This window comes from Eubalaena glacialis, chromosome 14, assembly GCF_028564815.1.
Source record: "Eubalaena glacialis isolate mEubGla1 chromosome 14, mEubGla1.1.hap2.+ XY, whole genome shotgun sequence".
NCBI lineage: Eukaryota > Metazoa > Chordata > Mammalia > Artiodactyla > Balaenidae > Eubalaena > Eubalaena glacialis.
Window position 1 is genome coordinate 38,881,448 of NC_083729.1, and position 17,457 is coordinate 38,898,904.

The 17,457-nt window shown below is 47.8% G+C and overlaps 1 protein-coding gene across 1 annotated transcript in view; it reads left to right on the top strand.

Annotated features, from left to right (window-relative positions):
• Window positions 1–4,911: 4,911 nt before the first annotated feature.
• Window positions 4,912–17,457, top strand: part of EPAS1 (endothelial PAS domain protein 1) — an 89,169-nt gene continuing 76,623 nt past the window's right edge. Inside the window, exon 1 of the mRNA XM_061168546.1 lies at window positions 4,912–5,461. Within this exon, the coding sequence (XP_061024529.1) occupies window positions 5,436–5,461 (26 nt within the window). The 5' untranslated portion in view covers window positions 4,912–5,435. The remainder of the gene's footprint in view (window positions 5,462–17,457) is intronic.

Here is a 17,457-nt window from a genome sequence, read left to right on the forward strand (position 1 = left end):
CAGGAGGGTCCTGCTTTCCTCCGTGGTACGGGAAGGAGGAATTCCATGACGTTGACAACTCTACCCTCAAGACCCAACGTCTAGTCCTCATCCATATCAATCCAGGCGCTCCCTTGAGGTAAGCATTGGCTAAAGCATGCAAAACCATCTTCAGAAAGCTCTTTCTCCGGTTCTGTATTTTGGAAGGAAGGGGAGTTGGTTCCTCTTGTCTTGGGACCTCAGTTGAAACTGAGCTAGAAAAAGTCCCATTTTAACACCCGGTGATAGGCCAAAGCCACACTACAGGAGTGGGGAGGGTGCCTCTGACCCCCATTCTGTGTCGTTCTTAGTTATGCAGGCTCCAGAGTAGTGCTGTTTGGCGACCAATATCATCATTTTTAGTGACAGTAGCACCTTCATTTCTGCTTGTGCCTTTTTCTCTCTAAGATGGGGCTGGTGTGTCCTTTCTATCGGCCATTCCTCCCACATATGTGTGATTTTACCACCCTGGCCATGGCACCCACCAGCCTGGCAGATGGGCCAGTCTAGGTGGGGCTTCTCTGGGCCCTAGCTGCTTCCGTGGCTGGGACTCTAGCTTTTTCTACCTTTTCACTCAGTCTCTCTACCCTCCCACCCTCCATTACCAAATTCTTACAGCACTTATTGTTTAGACTCTATGATTTTTCTCTCAATTCTTGTAATAAGAAAAATTTAAGAATATATAAATTGTATATATCAATTTAAAAATAGTTTTGGGGAGAAAATGGGAATCATTACTACATTAAAAGATTCTTATTGATTTCAGAAGCCTTGAAAAGTGAGTAATGTGTATCTCATTATCTGGAAATGCAGGGTGTGCACAAATAGACTGTCCCCTCCTGGAGGGAAGGGAACCACTGGCTCTTCCTCTTCCACCAGATTGATGCCCTGAAGCAGGATACATGGTAGCCATGGACCAATGACTCCTTTGCTACTAGTTTAAGGACAGCATGATAGACAGACAGGACCTTTCATGGGCAAAACCTCATCCCTAGACCTAGAAATGGAAGCCATTAGTCTCTAAGTCATTGATTATCCAGACTTGAGGTGTTGGGGAATCTGTGGTTCTTTAAAACTGGATCCTTCTTATCAATAAGCACTTAGGAATTCAAGTAGGAAAAAAACTTGACCCTTTCCTCCATAAAAATCACAGAACTCTTTTTTGAAAGATGACAGATTCTGGATTGGGGGTGTCAAAAGTCACAACATTTAATGTTAGATACGGCATATGTCTGTGTGAACTATCCCATAGCTTTGGCCTGAAGCCAGACATGGAAGGGGTAGGGTATGGTTTTCTGGTGCTGGAGTTCAGTGACGGGAAGTGTGAGGATAGATTTTTGTAAAGTCACAGCTTAAGAGTTGGTTTCGTTTGGAGGGAGTAACATGCAAGTGTTGCTTGTTATTTCAAGTGTTATTTCAACAGAGAAAGAGCCCTGGCCTCTGTGATTGCCCTTCCTCCCATCTCTGCTCCCAAGCCTGCAGGCTCTCCCACCCCCCAAGCAACTAAATGGCCAGATGAGGGCCAGATGGGTAATCCTTGAGATAACATACCTGGTAGCACAACATACCCGGTAGCACCAGGACTAGTGCGGGGTCTTACATGACTCTGAGAGCCTCTCTTGCCTCGCCTGAGTTTCAGCCCTGATATATGATAATGCACTGAAAGTTGTAAAATACTAAAGAAATAGCCCAGCCTTCCAATATCTCTTCTCCTGGGAGATCCCACCATTCCAACATAATTTCCAACCACATCCTGGACCATACTGTTACTTTAACGAATTACTGAGGTCTTATTTCTTCCATCTGCACACTGCATCCCAGGTGCCTGCTATCTATCAAGTTTGTAACTTAACTCCTTGTGTCTATCCCATCCTCCTAGAGGTGTGCTCTATAGAGGAGAGGAAGCTAGAGACCCAGTCTTGTTCCTTGTTAAAACAAGATGGGTGTTTCCCTGCTGCCACAGCCTTTGTCACCAAGCAGTTCGGTCTATAGTTGGGAGAAGGTGGGAAGATTTGCTGGGAGATGGGCAGTTTGCTCCCATTTTAAGCAGCTTGGGTGCTTTGCCTAGCAGTGCCCTCTGCTGCCCTCTGTGGCCAAAACATCAAGGTCTCTAGAGACACTAAATCCTGGGATCCATCTCTCCCTGCCATCATCTTTTAAAGCTTTTCTCCTTTAGTTCTCCATGGGCTTTAAAAAGTAAAATGGGACACTCTAGCCACAAGCCTGCATCTGGTTTACACTCTCAGCTCCTTCCTGCAAAGGTTGTTGAACTGAATCCTAGAAGAAATCTTAAGAGGTCATTGGGCCCCTCAGCTCTGCTGGCTCCAATCCTTCTGAGAATTATATAGGCTTTTAGCAAAACTCTCACTGCCAAAATCCCAGATTCTTCAAAGTTACTCACTGGGATTTCCACAAAATCTGCGTGGTTGTTTACTTTAGCTCGGGACCTTTCGCTTAGAGGGCAAAAGTCCCGGTTAGAAACATGGGCAGGCTGACCATGAGAAGGATCTATGTTAATAGGGTTGATGTGTTCTTGACTGACACTTTACCTTTCCACTTTTTTTTTTTTTTTAACACATAAGAAGTTAATTTCATAAGCTCAACCTTGCTGAAATGTTTTCTTTGGTTTGGAGGTGTTGCTTTGTGACAGGCAAGCACAGCTGAGGACTCAGAGGTTTCTCCTTGCTCTGGCAGTGCATGGCCTTCGACACCTGAAAGCCATCAAAGCGCCTGTTTCTTCTCCCACTCCAGTCCCAAGGGAGGTGAGTAAGCTTATTGCTAATTAATAGAGAACTGTGTCTCACAAATTTGAATTCTGCATTAAGACAAGTAAATGTGTCCATTAGGACTGGCTGGCTGGAGAAGCCCTATACAAAATCAACCCATTCCTGAAACCCACCAGCACCAAGAAATGGTTCCCTAGAGGGATTTGCAATTTTTGTTTGAATTTCTTAACTGTCAGGCCTGATATTTGGTTTCAAAGTCTGTGTGCACAGTGCTCAGCAACCCCAGGAAAATGAGAAAATGTGCCTGGTTCCTCAGTTCTCTGCTGCTTTTTTCGCCTATCCTTATTCTGCTTTCCATTGCCTTCCAAAAGCTCCTGAAAAATATCTCCACCCCTCTTACAGGATGCAAGGGAAAAACACATGTTTACTTTGTATTTTGGTGGTGACACAGACTTATACCAAAAAAATTCTTATGTATATTATTTTTTCTTCACATTTTTGTATTATGGTTAAGAAAAAGCATAAATTTACCACCTTGACCATTTTTAAGCATACAGTTCAGTATTGTTAAATATGTTCACATTGTTCATTGTCTAGAACTTTCTCATCTTGCAGAACACAAACTCTATGCCTATTAAACACGAATCCCTCACCCCACCCCCTTCTAGTTTTTTGGTTTGTTTTCTATGAATCTGACTAGTTTAGAAACTTCAAGAGTGGAATCACACGGTGTTTGTCTTTTTGTGACTGGCTTATTTCACTTAGTATAACAGTCCTGAAGGTTCATTACGCAGATTATTTTTATATAAAATGTGGGGAAACGAAGGGGGGAAAAGGAACAGCAAGGCTTAGGGTCTCAGGGTGCCACCCATGCTTTCTCTTCTCTTCAAATCATACCTGTGAAGACTGCAGGGACCTTCTCAAATGAGCTTCAAAGATTAAGAGCCCCCAGTCCCTTCCAGAAATATCCCTGCTGGATCGGCGCCATGTAGGTAGGGAATAGGGTGGGATTCTTGGGAGAGCAGCTCAGCGAAGGACAGAGCAGAGGCTCCCTAGCGGGCGCGGGTCCATAACAGCGCTTAAAGAGCAGCTGGAAAAATCCCTGGGCTCTAACGGCCTGCCCCTGGATCTCTACGCTCTCCCCACACCCAACACCTGCAGTCCCTTACCAGGGCTTCAATCGGACCGTGGAAATACACTGGGCAGCCCTGAAATTCTGCGATTTGAGGACACGCTGTCAACTCTTATCCCAAGATTACACTGTAAAGCCAGACTGCCTTCTCCAATTCTGAACCGGCCCGGACCCGCGCGGTGGTGGCCAGGTGTTGGGAGCAGGATGCGGCAAGCCAGACCGCTCGAAGGACCTCCTCTCCCGCATCCCCGCTAGCTCAGCACAACCCCGCAAGCAACCGACGTGCCAGCTGAAGGAAGAGAAGAGCAGAGGCAGCACTAGCTCAATTTCACTGCACTGTTTCCCGCGGACCCAAAGGCGCAGGGGATCGGTCTCCCAGCCTCTCTCTTTCCGGACGGCAAAGCCAGCTGCGTTCTGCCGGAAAATAAAGCGCATCGCCCAGGCCGAGAGCGCAGCCGCTGGGGCCCTCGGAATTACCGTCACCGGGCCCAATGGGACACGCAGCGGGGCGAAGGACGCGGGAGCGCGGCACCGCCGAGCGGCTCTGCGAAGAGCGGGACCCTCGGCGCTCGCGGTTGTGCCCTGATCCCAGGGCAGGGCAGAGGTGGGAGGACGCCGGCGCACGGGAGTACTCCCGCTCCTGCAGCACTCCCGGAGACCGACTCCTCGCTGCCGCCTAGCCCCACTTAAGGTGCGCCTCCCCGGTGCGGAGTCCCTCTTAGCTCCCCGCCACTCCGCAGACCTCATAAACAACTTCTGGAACCGCAGAGGGCGGAAGCCGGGCGGGCGGGCCGCAACCGAGCGGAGCGCGGGGGGCAGTGGGGCGGGCCGGGGTCAGGGCAGAGGCTGCGGCCGCACTTCCCTATTGGCCGGGAAGCCGTGGGCTGCCCGGGCGCGCGGCGCGGGCGGGGCGGGGCGGGGCGCGCGGGGGCGGGGCCCTCCGGCGCGCGCCCGCCCCCGCCCGCTGCGCCCGCGCCCCTCGCGCCCTCCCCACCCCCCCGCAGGCCGCCGGAGTTTTTAAAGTGGGCTGGTGGCCCCGCGAGCTCGACATTCGCGAGCGGTCCGCCGCACAGCTCCGGCGCCCGTCGCCTCCCGCCCCAGCTTTCCTGAGGCGGCCGTACAATCCTCGGCAGTGTCCTGAGACTGTATGGTCATCTCAGCCTCCGCGTCCGCCCGGCCCCAGAGTCTGCCAACTCCCGTCGTTTGAGCCGCTTCTTCTTTTTTGAAAACCCAGAAGAGTGACTCCTGACTCCTTTTCCAAGGAAAAAGGAACCTCGGCCCCCTTCTCGCTGCCCTGTTTTTGCGTGTGACAGCCTCCTCCCACTCCTTTCCCCGACCCCGCCTCCGCGTGCAGGTTCCTCCCCGTCACCTTTCTCCACCCCCCTCCCCCGCACCTAGCCAGCCGCCCGCAAACTTCCACCTGACTGTGCGGGCGCTCGGAACCTTTAACACAGGCGCGGGCCTCCGGGAGTGGGCTAGGGCCCCAGCGAAGGTAGCGGCGGCAGCCCCCACCGGCCCTGGAGCTCAGGTGTTCGGCGTCTCAAAGGGCCCCCGCGACAATGACAGCTGACAAGGAGAAGAAAAGGTAAACGGGCGTCCGGAGCTGGTCCAGGGTGGCGGGTAGGAGTGGCGGGGCTTCGCGGGACCGGCGCGACCGCGAGCCGCTGGGAGAGGAGCGCGGAGCGGTATTTGAGGCCGGGGGATAGATTTGGAAAGTTTGGCAGGGGAAGGCAGGTGCCCCGTCTGGGGACGCGCGGCTGCGGCTTCGCGGTTGAGAGTTCTGTGGCCCGAAGGAGTCGGGAATCTGCGCGGGCAGCGAAGCCAGGAGGCCGAGGGAGATGGCCCTAGAGGTCGGAGGTGCTCCCGGGGTACCTTCCAAAATCCATCCCCGCAAACCCACACCCGCACCAAACCCCCGCGGCCAGCATGTTGAAATGTTTCTTGGTTGACTCGGCTCAGGTCAACTTTCGACTTTCTCACGGCCCGCATGAGGCCACTCCTCTCTTTTCCTTGGGACCCTTGGGGTTCTTCCAAACGAGCTCTGCCCGTGCTGCTCCCCAAACTGGCAAGGGGCCGGAGGCGGAGCGCGGCGCTGGGAAGGGCCCCGGTAGAGCGGCCAGGACGCAGCAAAGGGCCACACTCCAGGGTTCCAGACCCCACGGAAGATGGGAGAAGCCGCTTTCCTGATCCCGCACCTTGCCTCGGCGGGAGAGTGGGTAGTGGGCCGGGCTGCCTCGCGGAGGCAGGTGTCTTGGTGTGTGGGGAGGGGATGGCGACACCGGGCGGTCCCGGCAGGTCCCGGTGTCTCTCTCCCAAGAGGACAGAGAAGGGCAGCCACGATCTGCCCGCCTGCCCTCGCCAGCCTCTCGGCACTGGCGGAGAGGCAACCCCGGCCAACTTTCACTGCCCTCTCCCGGCGAGGGTGAGAGCGCACGGCGTGGCGCGCAGAGGTGGGAACCGCCTTGCCTCCCGCAATCGTGCGTGGCTTGCCGCCTGGCCTTCCTCTCCTCCCAACCTCCATTCGTGCTGCCCCGCGGGCTGGAGCTTTCAGCCCCGTATTCGACGGCGGCTGGCGGGGCTGGTGTGCGGAGAACTGTAATTGAACGCGCGGCCGGCTGAAGGGCCTGAGCCGCGGGAGATCAGCTGCTGGGAGGCTGTGCGGTGGTTCGGGGATGGGGGACCCAGCCGCGATGGGCGGGGGTGACCGGCCTCGAGCCGGGGAGCCCGAAGAGCTCAGTGCTTGGGTCGATTTACTCTTGTTCCGACTTCCACTGTGGGACCGGAGCCAGAAGCCGTGTATCCTCTGGTCGAAAGCGGCGGTTCCCACCTCGGGACACCGATAAGGATTTGATAAACGGGAGCGAATCGCGCCCGTTCTGGCCGAGCGCCCGGGCCCTTCGCTCCCGGATCTCTGGGGGGAGGGGATTGAGCCGGGCTCCCGGGTTGCGGCCGCAGCTCCCCTCCCGCGTCACGGTGGCGCCCCCAGGCTTGAGACGGCTGAGGGAGCCTTGCCCTGGACGTTCTGGGCCCTGAGACTGCAGCCGTCGCTCGCCCCCGGGGGCCTCGGAGCAGCCCTGGAGTCTTGTGTCTTTGAAGGGCGGCGAAGCAGGGAAGGGACTTTAACATTCCAACGCATTTTGTTAAACCAGTATAGCCTGCCAATAGTAATGGCTGAACGATTAGAAGACAAAGTTATAGTCAGCTCCTCTGCGCGCGCTGGGCTCTGGAGCCGGCGAGGGAACTTATTGTACATTTTACAAATGTGATGCCTATCGGTGAATGTTGCAATCGCGGAGGTGGGGCCTGATGGTAATCTTGACAGATGTGTGAAGTGTCAGCTTCTCCCGCGCGGCTTTGCGCGGGTCCTGTGCTATTATGTATGTTAATCGTCGACATACCTGGCTGTAGTGCCTCTTTCGTTAGAGATAGAGGGAGCCAGAATCGGAGCAGGAAAAAGTTGGGCAATCAGACTCCGAATTATTCGCTAGAACGGCAGGTTTAAGAACCACTGTGGGGATTGCCTGTGAGATGCCTAGGAGGCCAGAGGCGGTGGCCCCGCGTGTCTGCTTTCTGCGCCTTGCCTTTGGTTTTATGTCGCAGACTGGCAGGGCAAACAGTGTGTACCTCACCATCCGGAGTCCTAAGAGAGGTTGTCCAATTCCTGTTGGGCTAATTGTTTTGAGACATATTTACTTTTCTAGTCTGGCTCTGTTTGCTGGGGGCATGCTCCTTGCAGGACCAAGGTGTAATTCAAATATGTGAACCAATGCATTGAAAGTTGGTGTGTCATGTAAGTGGCGGTCCTTAGCTTTGCCAGAGTGCCTCACAAGTTCGGTGTGACACCTGCTATGGGGGCTTTCAGATTAGGATTCTGTGTATAGGTTCTTAAGATGTGACTCTTCTGGTTCTGCAGAACCATTTCTTCCCCAAAATTCCAGATTCATGGAACATTTGCAATGTTCCTTCTAACAACAGTCTTTCAAGAAGTGGGCAGGATTATTTTGTTCCAGAACGTTCATGCATCGATGGAGATGTTAATGTTTAATAAAAAAGAGTTTGCTTTCTAAACGTTGGCTGGCCAACTGGGTTTCAAAGTGTGCTCTTTTAGCGGTGGTGGGAATTCCTAGTGACATCAGAGATGGCCAGAAACGAGCTTGCTACGGGTGCTGCACTCACTCGCTTTCTGCACTCATCTGTCAGAAGTGAAGTGAAGGTCTCATTAATCAAGGTTCCTGGTTCTGTGAAGAGCTAGAAAGTGTCTGGGCTACTCACTTCCTGATAAAACAATTTCTGAGCCCCTTCCCTGGAAGAGAAAATAGTCTGGAAGTTCTTAGGTACATGGGGATTGGAGAGTGGTTTGGGTAAATATAAGTTGGATCCTTGGATAATCAGGGATCAAAGTCCATTCCCAAAGCCAGACCCAGCTCAGCGCTCCTTTCCAGAAAGCTTCTATTGCTTAGTGTGGGGCCTTTGGTGGGAGGAAGATCAGGAGTAGCAGATCAGAAGTTTTCTATCTCCGGCTCCCCCTGCCAACTGGATGTAGTGGTTCCTCTGCTAAAATAAAATCAAAGCCCACCTTTTTTTCTATTCGGAAGGCAAAAGTATTGCTGGATGGTTTTTCTCAATTTAAATATATTTACTATAAATATTCCTTCAACATTTGATGTCTCTTTCCAATTGCATTACCAGAATGCAGGTGTGATAAGGAATTGATGGAACACATTATGGTTTCAGGTGAATAGAATTTAATTCACACAGCTTTCATGAAGTTCAAAAGAATGCTATGACTACAGGTTTTTTTCAGCATTGCTGATGGGAAGCTTACAATTATTTTATGCAAGGACTGTTCTCCGGTGGAGCAAATTGCTTTATGAGGCAGAGAACTACCTGTCAGCAGAGACATTCAAGCAGCTACTATTGATAGATTGATTCCTGTATTGAATAAGTTAGCATTTTTACTAGGAGTGAAAACCAGGAGACCAAAACTGTTTAATTCACTTTGAATGTAAATCAGTCAGTCTGTGTCTCTCTCTTTCTGTCTGTCTGTGTGTGTGTGTGTGTGTGTGTGTGTGTGTGTGTAGGGTGATCCTCAACTTTCTAGGAATCTATTCTGTAAAATGTTTACAAATAGAAGGAACCAATTAGATAATTCTTAGTGCTCCAGGATTTCAGCCCAATACATTTGAAAATATTTGCTGTCATTAATTATCTCAAGATTTAGGCTTTTCTACTTCTCAGGAAATCTCTCCAGTGGTATTGGCCTTTTTTTGTTTGTATTTTCCTCAGTTCTGTCCCATACCAACATGAGTTTTCATTTTAGCCTAATGAATCTTCCCTATTGTATTTGGTACTGACCATCATTGATAGTTCATAGCAGGTAGGGCTTTTGCCAATATTGTAAAGTTAGCAGTGTTTGCTCGCAGGGTCCCCAGTACCCTTTACCCCCACCCTCCCCAGTACCAATGTCTAGTTTCATGATGAAAACCAGCTCTGCTATTCACGATGTAAACCAATAAAGACAACAAATGTGTATTGAACACCTACTCCCTCTTTGGATAAAATGCTGAAGAGATATTAAGAAATAAGGGAATGTGGTCCTGGTCTTCAAGTTGCTTAGTTTGTTTGTGGGGAGGGGAAGGACACACAAGGAAGCTTAACTAAAAATATAGTAGCTGGCAGCTTACCTGTCACTTTTCTGTTGAGATCAAATCGTTTGAAGCTAAAGATAAGAAGTTCTTAATAGCATTTCAATCAGTAACTACACATTTAAGCACAGACAATTATTGAAAAGTATTGTGTGTTGGGGAGTGGGAGAATGGGTTCCTAGTTTTCCCTGGAATCACACAGGGTAGGCCCTGATCACCAGCATAAAGGCTGGCTCTGAGAGAGGTCAAACAAGGGGAGTCAGTGTTGAGGGTAATGAGAGTAATGAAAAGTGGGGGGGTTCAAGGGTATCCCTGTGGTGTTGTCTGACACCATAGACAGAAGGGCCCCCAAAGCTGAATGTTTACTCTTCTTTGTACACTTGCTTTGGTGAGGGGCATGGAGGGAGGCTCGGGATAGAGATTCTGGTCCCACTGAGGATAATCGTGGAGATAGCTATGATTCTAGGAAGACCAAGAAGTGAGAGGGAGTTTCTTAATCTGGGCTTTGTGAATGGACTTCAGAGGGGTGGTCCATGAGCCTCTGAAACTGGCTGCTGGTATTATGGATAAAAGCATATTTTTCCCCAAGGGAAGTCAGTTCAGCTCTAATAGGCTTTCCAAAGTTCTGTGATCTGGAGAAGGCAAGCCCTTGCTCTTGGATGTCTGATTTGGCAACTGCCTTACCTTTTAGGGTCTTACTGTTCAGGTCTCAGAGAGGTCCTCCATTTCACTGCCAGTGTCCCTCCCTGTCTTGGAGATGGGGGAGGAGGTTGGTGTGTACATCTAGTAAAGATTCTGTAGTGCAGCTTAACCTTACCTGTACCCACCTGTCTGTCCACCCACATGTCTACCCTCAGTAATGGGAGGAAGGGGAACCCAGTGCCCTGCACAGGCTTAGTTCTGGTGTGGTTCATTCTTTTTAGTAATTTTTTAAAATTTGTATTGGAGTATAGTTGCTTTACAATGTTGTGTTAGCTTCTGCTGTACAGCAAAGTGAATCAGCTATACATATATCCCCTCTTTTTTGGATTTCCTTCCCATTTAGGTCATCACAGAATACTGAGTAGAGTTCCCTGTGCTATACAGTAGGTTCTCATTAGTTACTTGTTTTATACATAGTAGTGTATATATGTCAATCTCAATCTCCCAGGTCATCCCACCCCTCCCTTCCCCCACCCCCCTCCCCCAGTATCCATACATCCATTCCCTATGTCTGTGTCTCTACTTCTCCTTTGCAAATAAGTTCATCTGTATCATTTTTCTAGATTCCACATATAAGTGATATTATACGATATTCATTTTTTTCTTCTGACTTACGTCACTATGTATGACAGCCTCTAGGTCCATCCATGTCTCTGCAAATTGCACACTTTCATTCCTTTTTAATGACTGAGTAATATTCCGTTGTATATATGTATGGTGTGGTTCATTTTGTTACTGCTTCTTAAAATGGCCATGAAATCTTATCCTCATGTTTTCCATCATCCTCAAACAGTTATTGGAGGTCTTTTTAGGTACTAGGAATGTGGGTGTCCTTAATAGAAATTATATCTGCAATAGGACGAAACAAAAAAACTCAAACACTTAGTCTTATTTGTGTAAGCACTGTCCTCAGAACTTTCCATGGGTGAACTCTTTTAATCCTCATAACAACCTGTGAGATAAGCCCTGTTATTATCCCCATTTCACTGATGGGAAAGCCAAAGTATAGAAAGGTGAATTGCCAAAGGTCAAATAGGTAGTATGGGTGGAGCTGGGATTCGAATGGGGCAAAATGCGTCCAGAGCCTGTACTCTTTTTTGTTGTTGTTGTTAGTATGTTTTTTAAACTTTTATTTATTTATTTATTTATTAACATCTTTATTGGAGTATAATTGCTTTACATTGTTGTGTTAGTTTCTGCTGTATAACAAAGTGAATCAGCTATGCGTATACATGTATCCCTATATCCCCTCCCTCTTGCGTCTCCCTCACACCCTCCCTATCCCACCTCTCTAGGTGGACACAGAGCACCGAGCTGATTTCCCCAGAGTCTGTACTCTTAACCAGTGATCCACACTGCCTTACCTTACCTAAGATATCTATAAAGTATCTAGTACCATGCCCAACCCATGGAAAGTACTCTATAAATGATAACTGCTTTTGCTGTTGTATTTATAATTATTATAATTACTTTTCTCTTTTGTGACTCATCACTTGTATGGAACCTCACACACAGACAGGGATTGAAGATAAGAACGGTAGACTTGGAAGCCCTGGAAACTTTTAACTTTTCATGGGTTTTCCTCCACTGTGGCAGGAGATGGTTCTCTACTGCCCCCAAGAAGTTCAAAGCTTTCCACCTCCCACTCTTAACAGTTGGCAAGACTTAAGTAATTCCTGTAACCTTCAGACTCCATTGTGCAGAAGAACCTGTTCGAAGCTCTTCCTCCGTGGCTTCTGGAGAGCCATCTCCAAATCAAGTTGTACAAGACTGCCTCTGGCCCTTTTGATCTTTTGAAATTGTGAGCACAGGAAGGAGAGAATGGACGGGGAAATAAAGAATAGCTATGATCATTGCAATAATAGTATGGTGCGTTTTTACAGAGCCCTTCTCTGATGAGCCCCAAGCTTTCACAGCCATCACACCATTGGCCTCTGCACTGTGAACCTCGAAGGGCTTGTTGAGTTTTCCCAGTGCTGTAAAACACAATTGCATGAACATATCATAACAGAGAGAGAAGCAAGCCATATTGGCAATTGCATATCACTGTATGTGTGGTGGCCATGCATGGCGTGCCAGTATCTGCGATTTTCAAGTAGAGGTTGGTGCAGTTTGTCCCCAGTGGTCTGGTCCCACTATGGAAAGCCACAGAACTGATCTGCAAGTATGAGATCAAGAAGAGTGACGGGGCCCTGTGAGCTCTCTGGAGCCAAGAAGACAGGTGTGTGGAATGGACCAGAATGTTATCTACCTTTAAGTGGTCTTGTTTTTTCCTAAATTCTCAAGAGTACCGGTTTGCTTGACCTCCTTAGACTGTTTCCAGGGGCCAGTTGTACATCAGCAAAATTATAACATGGCATGACCATCAGAACCTTTACATGTTCCCAGGAGGCACATTTTCTCCCCTTCACTTGGAAAAATTCTTCACTTTTAAAGTTACAAGTAACTTCTATGTGAGATAATGACTCTGGGAAGCAGGTCCTTTTCTCATGTGGAAAGATATTTCAGAAAAGGTGGTTTGTCAGTAAGGAAAATGACCCCATTAAAAAATATATATTGATTTGCCATGCCCCCATCTGGCGTTTTCCCAATTTTACAAAGCCAAGGAAGTGGATTGTTAGAAATCTCTTCTTATATTCCTCCAGTGACTTTCTGCATCCCATATCCATGGTACCTTCGAATAAAAAAAATCAAACCTGAGAGGTTAGTGCTAGGAATCATAACAGATGAGTGATTTTATTGGATGAAGCTGTATAATAAAGCACACGAGTGGGAAAATGACTCCATTTTCTGTACTCACACTTGTAATGTTGGAGGTTAACTAACCCCTACTGCGGTGTTGGCTGCCCACAGATGCTGGGGGTACAGCTGATATGATAGTCTTTTTAGAAGTTCATCAATTCTGTAACAGCTTTAGTTGACTCTTTTGGTCTCGTTTTCAGTCTGAGTCTCCCTGCTCTTGACCTATGACTGGGAGGAGTCAGTGGCTCACTATGAATAAGGGGACACATGGCCTCAATCTGTGTTCAGAAGCATTTTATAAATCCTTTAAAAATACATTGGTTAAAGTGTATGATTTTTTTTTTTTGGTAATAATCATTTAAATCACTGTGCTGGGTATCTAGTCGTACAGTTCTCTCTCTCTTTCTGTCTCTCTCTCTCTCTCTCTCAATGTTGTATTCGTTTTAACAAATATGTATATTTTACCCTTGATACAAATTTTTCATATTGTTACCACTTGGAATAAGATTTGTCCTGACTGCCTCTGGGTAGAGGGCAGGGGGAAGGAAGGGTAACACATTATCCTAATTTTATGTTTGAGAAATTGAGCTGTAAAAAGAAGCAAACCATGTCACCTGCAGTGAAAGCTAGAACTGGACCCAGGTGTCCTCCTGGACACCTGTTATAAGCTAATGAAGGAGCATGAGCCCAAATGGGGTGACTCAAACTTCAATGCTAACTACTCTCATTACTAATGAGTAATTACAGCAAATATCTACAGGCCTCCTTCCTACCTTTACAGCTTCCTGTTGCTGAAGCACTTTGGAGCATTGAGAAAGATTGTCCTGGAAAATACGTCATACGCAGTTGCAGGAAAGAATGGCTTTATGTGCGCACACAAAATCAGTTGCTTGTCTCTGTTTATGAATTCCATGTGGAAACAGCAGAAAATAGTGCCTGTGAGGAGCTCTTCGAGGGCCCATTCTTCAGAACTTCAAAATTTAAAAAATCAATTCTGGACGGTCAAATATATGGGGAAATGGGACTCTGTGATGTTTCTACAGAGTGTTCTAGAAATAATAGGACCGTGCAAGTAAAGTACAGATCATTTGATAACCACTCTTTTATGAACATATAACCTCTACACTATTTTTCTGAATGAAAATACTCATGTTTAATTGAGTATATCACGGTATATAAAATATGCCATGTGGAGAATTCAGGGAGCTAGAAGAATATCATTCACTCTGTGAAGATTCCAGGCTAAACCCCAATAATGCTCCTTCCCTCTATATTTGGTTTAAGAAGCACTCCAGTGAAATTGCTTTCTTCGGTGTTTGTAAACCACCGTAACCTTGTGTTTCTCTCCTGTGTTTCCAAGAGTTCTCAGATACTATTTTAGCATGGCAGCCTTCACTCCAGCACTGGCTGAGGTTGATGAAGCTAATTTTGGTGCCCAGGGTAAAGAGAGAGAGAAGTCATCTCCAGAGCCAAAAGGACTTTCTGGTGCCTGGGTTCAGAGCTGCGTGGTGTTACTGGACACACCACATTTCACCCTTAGAACCTTTATTTGTGTGCTTGCACAACAAATGTTTATCCAGATATTAAGATAAGAAAAGTATGAAGGTCACATTTTGCTGGTGACAAGGGAGCTTCTATAAATGTAACCATTTCGCCATGCCACAGGAGTCTGTCTTTTCTTCTATACCAGGGATTCAGGGGAATTAGTGGTAGGTGGGGCATGGGAGCCAGCCCCTTCACAGTTTTTTTGGCTTCCTTGCCTTCGCTCTGCATGTCCTGGCACAGCTGACACAGCCCCTCCCATTTGGTGAGGTTCTTTGGGGTGGTCAAGAAGTCAGGGGGAAATCCTGGTCCACTGTGTGGCTGCCCCACTTTCTGGTGCTTTCTGATATTCTCTGGAAATTAGCACCCCCGTGCATTTCCCTGCTATCTGACTGGCTGGGAAGCAGCCTGGCTGCTAAAAGAGCTTTCCTAGCCTCTCAGAACAGGTTTGCATGGTGCTGATACTGCCCCTATTTTAGGCAGGGTTGTCATGTCCTTGGAGCACAGAGAGTCTTCAGGGTGGGGAAGGGGTTCCTTTTGTGGATTTGAGTGTTTCTATTAAAGATCTCCATGGATTAGCTAGACACACACAAAACCTGAATGAGGACATGGATCCTTTGTCCAGTTTTCTTCCCAAGGGCAGCCTACACAGCTGTGGGAATTCATCTCATTGACAATCAGGGACCCCACTCCAGCCCTCTCACCCCATTCCCCATCACCCAGTGTGCTTCCTGAACCCCAGATGTGCCAGTCTCCTCGCTCTGCCGCAAGGGCTGGTTCACTCCACGTCACAGGTCTCCTTCCCACCTCTGCTCCCTCAGCCCAGTCCCTCCATCTAGGATGCTCTCCTGACTTCTCTTTGTACTCGAGTATCTCCCGCTTTCCTAGCATGAGCCCGAGTCCCCCAAGTCCTACAGAACCTTCTGCAGTAGTTCCCACACTGGCACCTCCCCCTCCACTCCTTTCTAGCTCTTGGTGACTTACGCGAGAGAGCCCGCCTGATTATATTTCCTTGTTATCTAATGACATTTCACGTGTTCTTGTCTTTCCAGCAACATTACATGTTGTTCAAGGGCAAGGATGTCTAATTTTCTAATGTGCCTTGTAAACACCGTGCATATTTTGAGTCCTCAAAATCATGCTTAATTAAAAAAAATCATACAATTGCTTTGTCAATATCTCTTGGTTCACTTGGAAAGCCTGGCTCTTGGGCTCTGCTTTTCTTTTTCATGTAGATTTGAGCCCTTTATTTATTTTCCTTTACAAAAAAAAAGAAGAAGAAGAAGAAGAAGAAGAGAGAGGAAAAAGAAAAAAATACCCACAAGACCATAGGCAGGTCTGGTTGATACATGATTTACATCAAATGCAAACATTAGGCTAGTATTGTGAAGTCAGTGCTTCACTTCAAGATTGCCCAATGCACCAAGGCAAGTACCAGCCAAACAACAAAGTACTTACTTGCTCTAGGTTAAAGTTTAAAAAAGCCAGGTGGGAAAGTGTGTGTAGGGGAGTACCCACTCTCAGTTTAGAAATCATCTTCCTTACGGGGCCTTCCTGATTCACAGCACATTGGTTACCCCTGCATTTATATGGTCTTCAGTCTGTGTCTTATTACTTGTATGATGCTCTTACAATTTGCTTTTCAGTGTGTATGTGTGTGTATCTGTCCCTGATCACCACATAGGTGGTAAGTCCTTCAGGAGCAGAAACCCAGTTATCTTTTTCTGTTCTTTCTTCCCACAGCACTCAGAACAGAGGCCCACATTTGGTGCCCAGTAATTGTTTGTAGACTCAGTAATTCGATCTATGTCATGAACTTTGGGCTTAGTGCAGCAGGTTAGAGATTTAGGCAGAAACCTTTGCTCAGATCAACTTACCCATCCTCCTTGGTCACCCACCATGCATGTAGTGAAGTTTGTGTGGATACTGTCATCATCACCGTGTACAAACATTCTAGGTTACCTACTAAATTCAGGTGCCATGCCATGTAGTGAGGTTACAAAGAGGCATTAGAGTCTAGTCCCCTGCACTCAGGAGGCTTAGAGTCTAGTTGGTGAGTCAAGGAATTCCTAAAATGATTTGTTTAAAACAATGCAAGATGGTTTACGTTAATGGTTGTCTAAGCCCCATCTTTACGATGTTGCTATCTTGTTAGGAAGTCAGAACTAGCTCAGATAAAACATTGAGCAACTGTGAAAGATTGATAGTAACTGAGTGCGAATAAGGGTAAACAGATCTTGTGTGTTGTGAATAGTTTCAGGAAAGGAACTGATCATCATAGATTAGAGGGAGGTTTAATGGAGGAGCATTAAGAGGTAGGTCTTGAAGATTAGGTAGAATTTGGATAGGCAGATGGGTTCGGGGCATTCCAGCGGGGGTGAACAGCTGGAGTAAAATGAGGAGGTAGGAATAATGAGGGTGTACAGGCCAGTGCTGGTGAGCCGGCTCCTTCCAGAGCTGAATCTGGAGCTGTGTTAAAAGATGGGAGATGGGGGACCAAGCCCAGGCTGGTGTTGGGAAGTTGAGGACATCATGATTCCTCTTTGAGTCATGATGTGATGGAATCTTAGGGCTGCCTTGGGGCCACAGGAGCAGTGCCTGCTTCTCTTGGGAGTTATTTGGACTGGGAGCTGCTCAGGGCACATCTGTTATCTTCCAGCTGGCTCTAGTGGAAGCACCAAAGGGTGGTTGGAGGGTGCCATGGTTGTCCTTCGTAAGGCTAAGAATGTTCCTCTGTATTGCTTAGGAAATCAGTCATCCGCAAATGTGCCCAAATTGCTCTAGAATATATTTCTTTTTGGACTGTACTACGCCTCAGGGTAATAAATGCCTCCCAGTGTCCAGAGTAGGCGGCTGGAAGGGGACAGCTTACTGTGTTCTAAAATAGCTTCCATCGGGCTCTGTGGACGGGTGCAGTGGTGCTCATTCCACGTTCTCATTTTGATAGTGA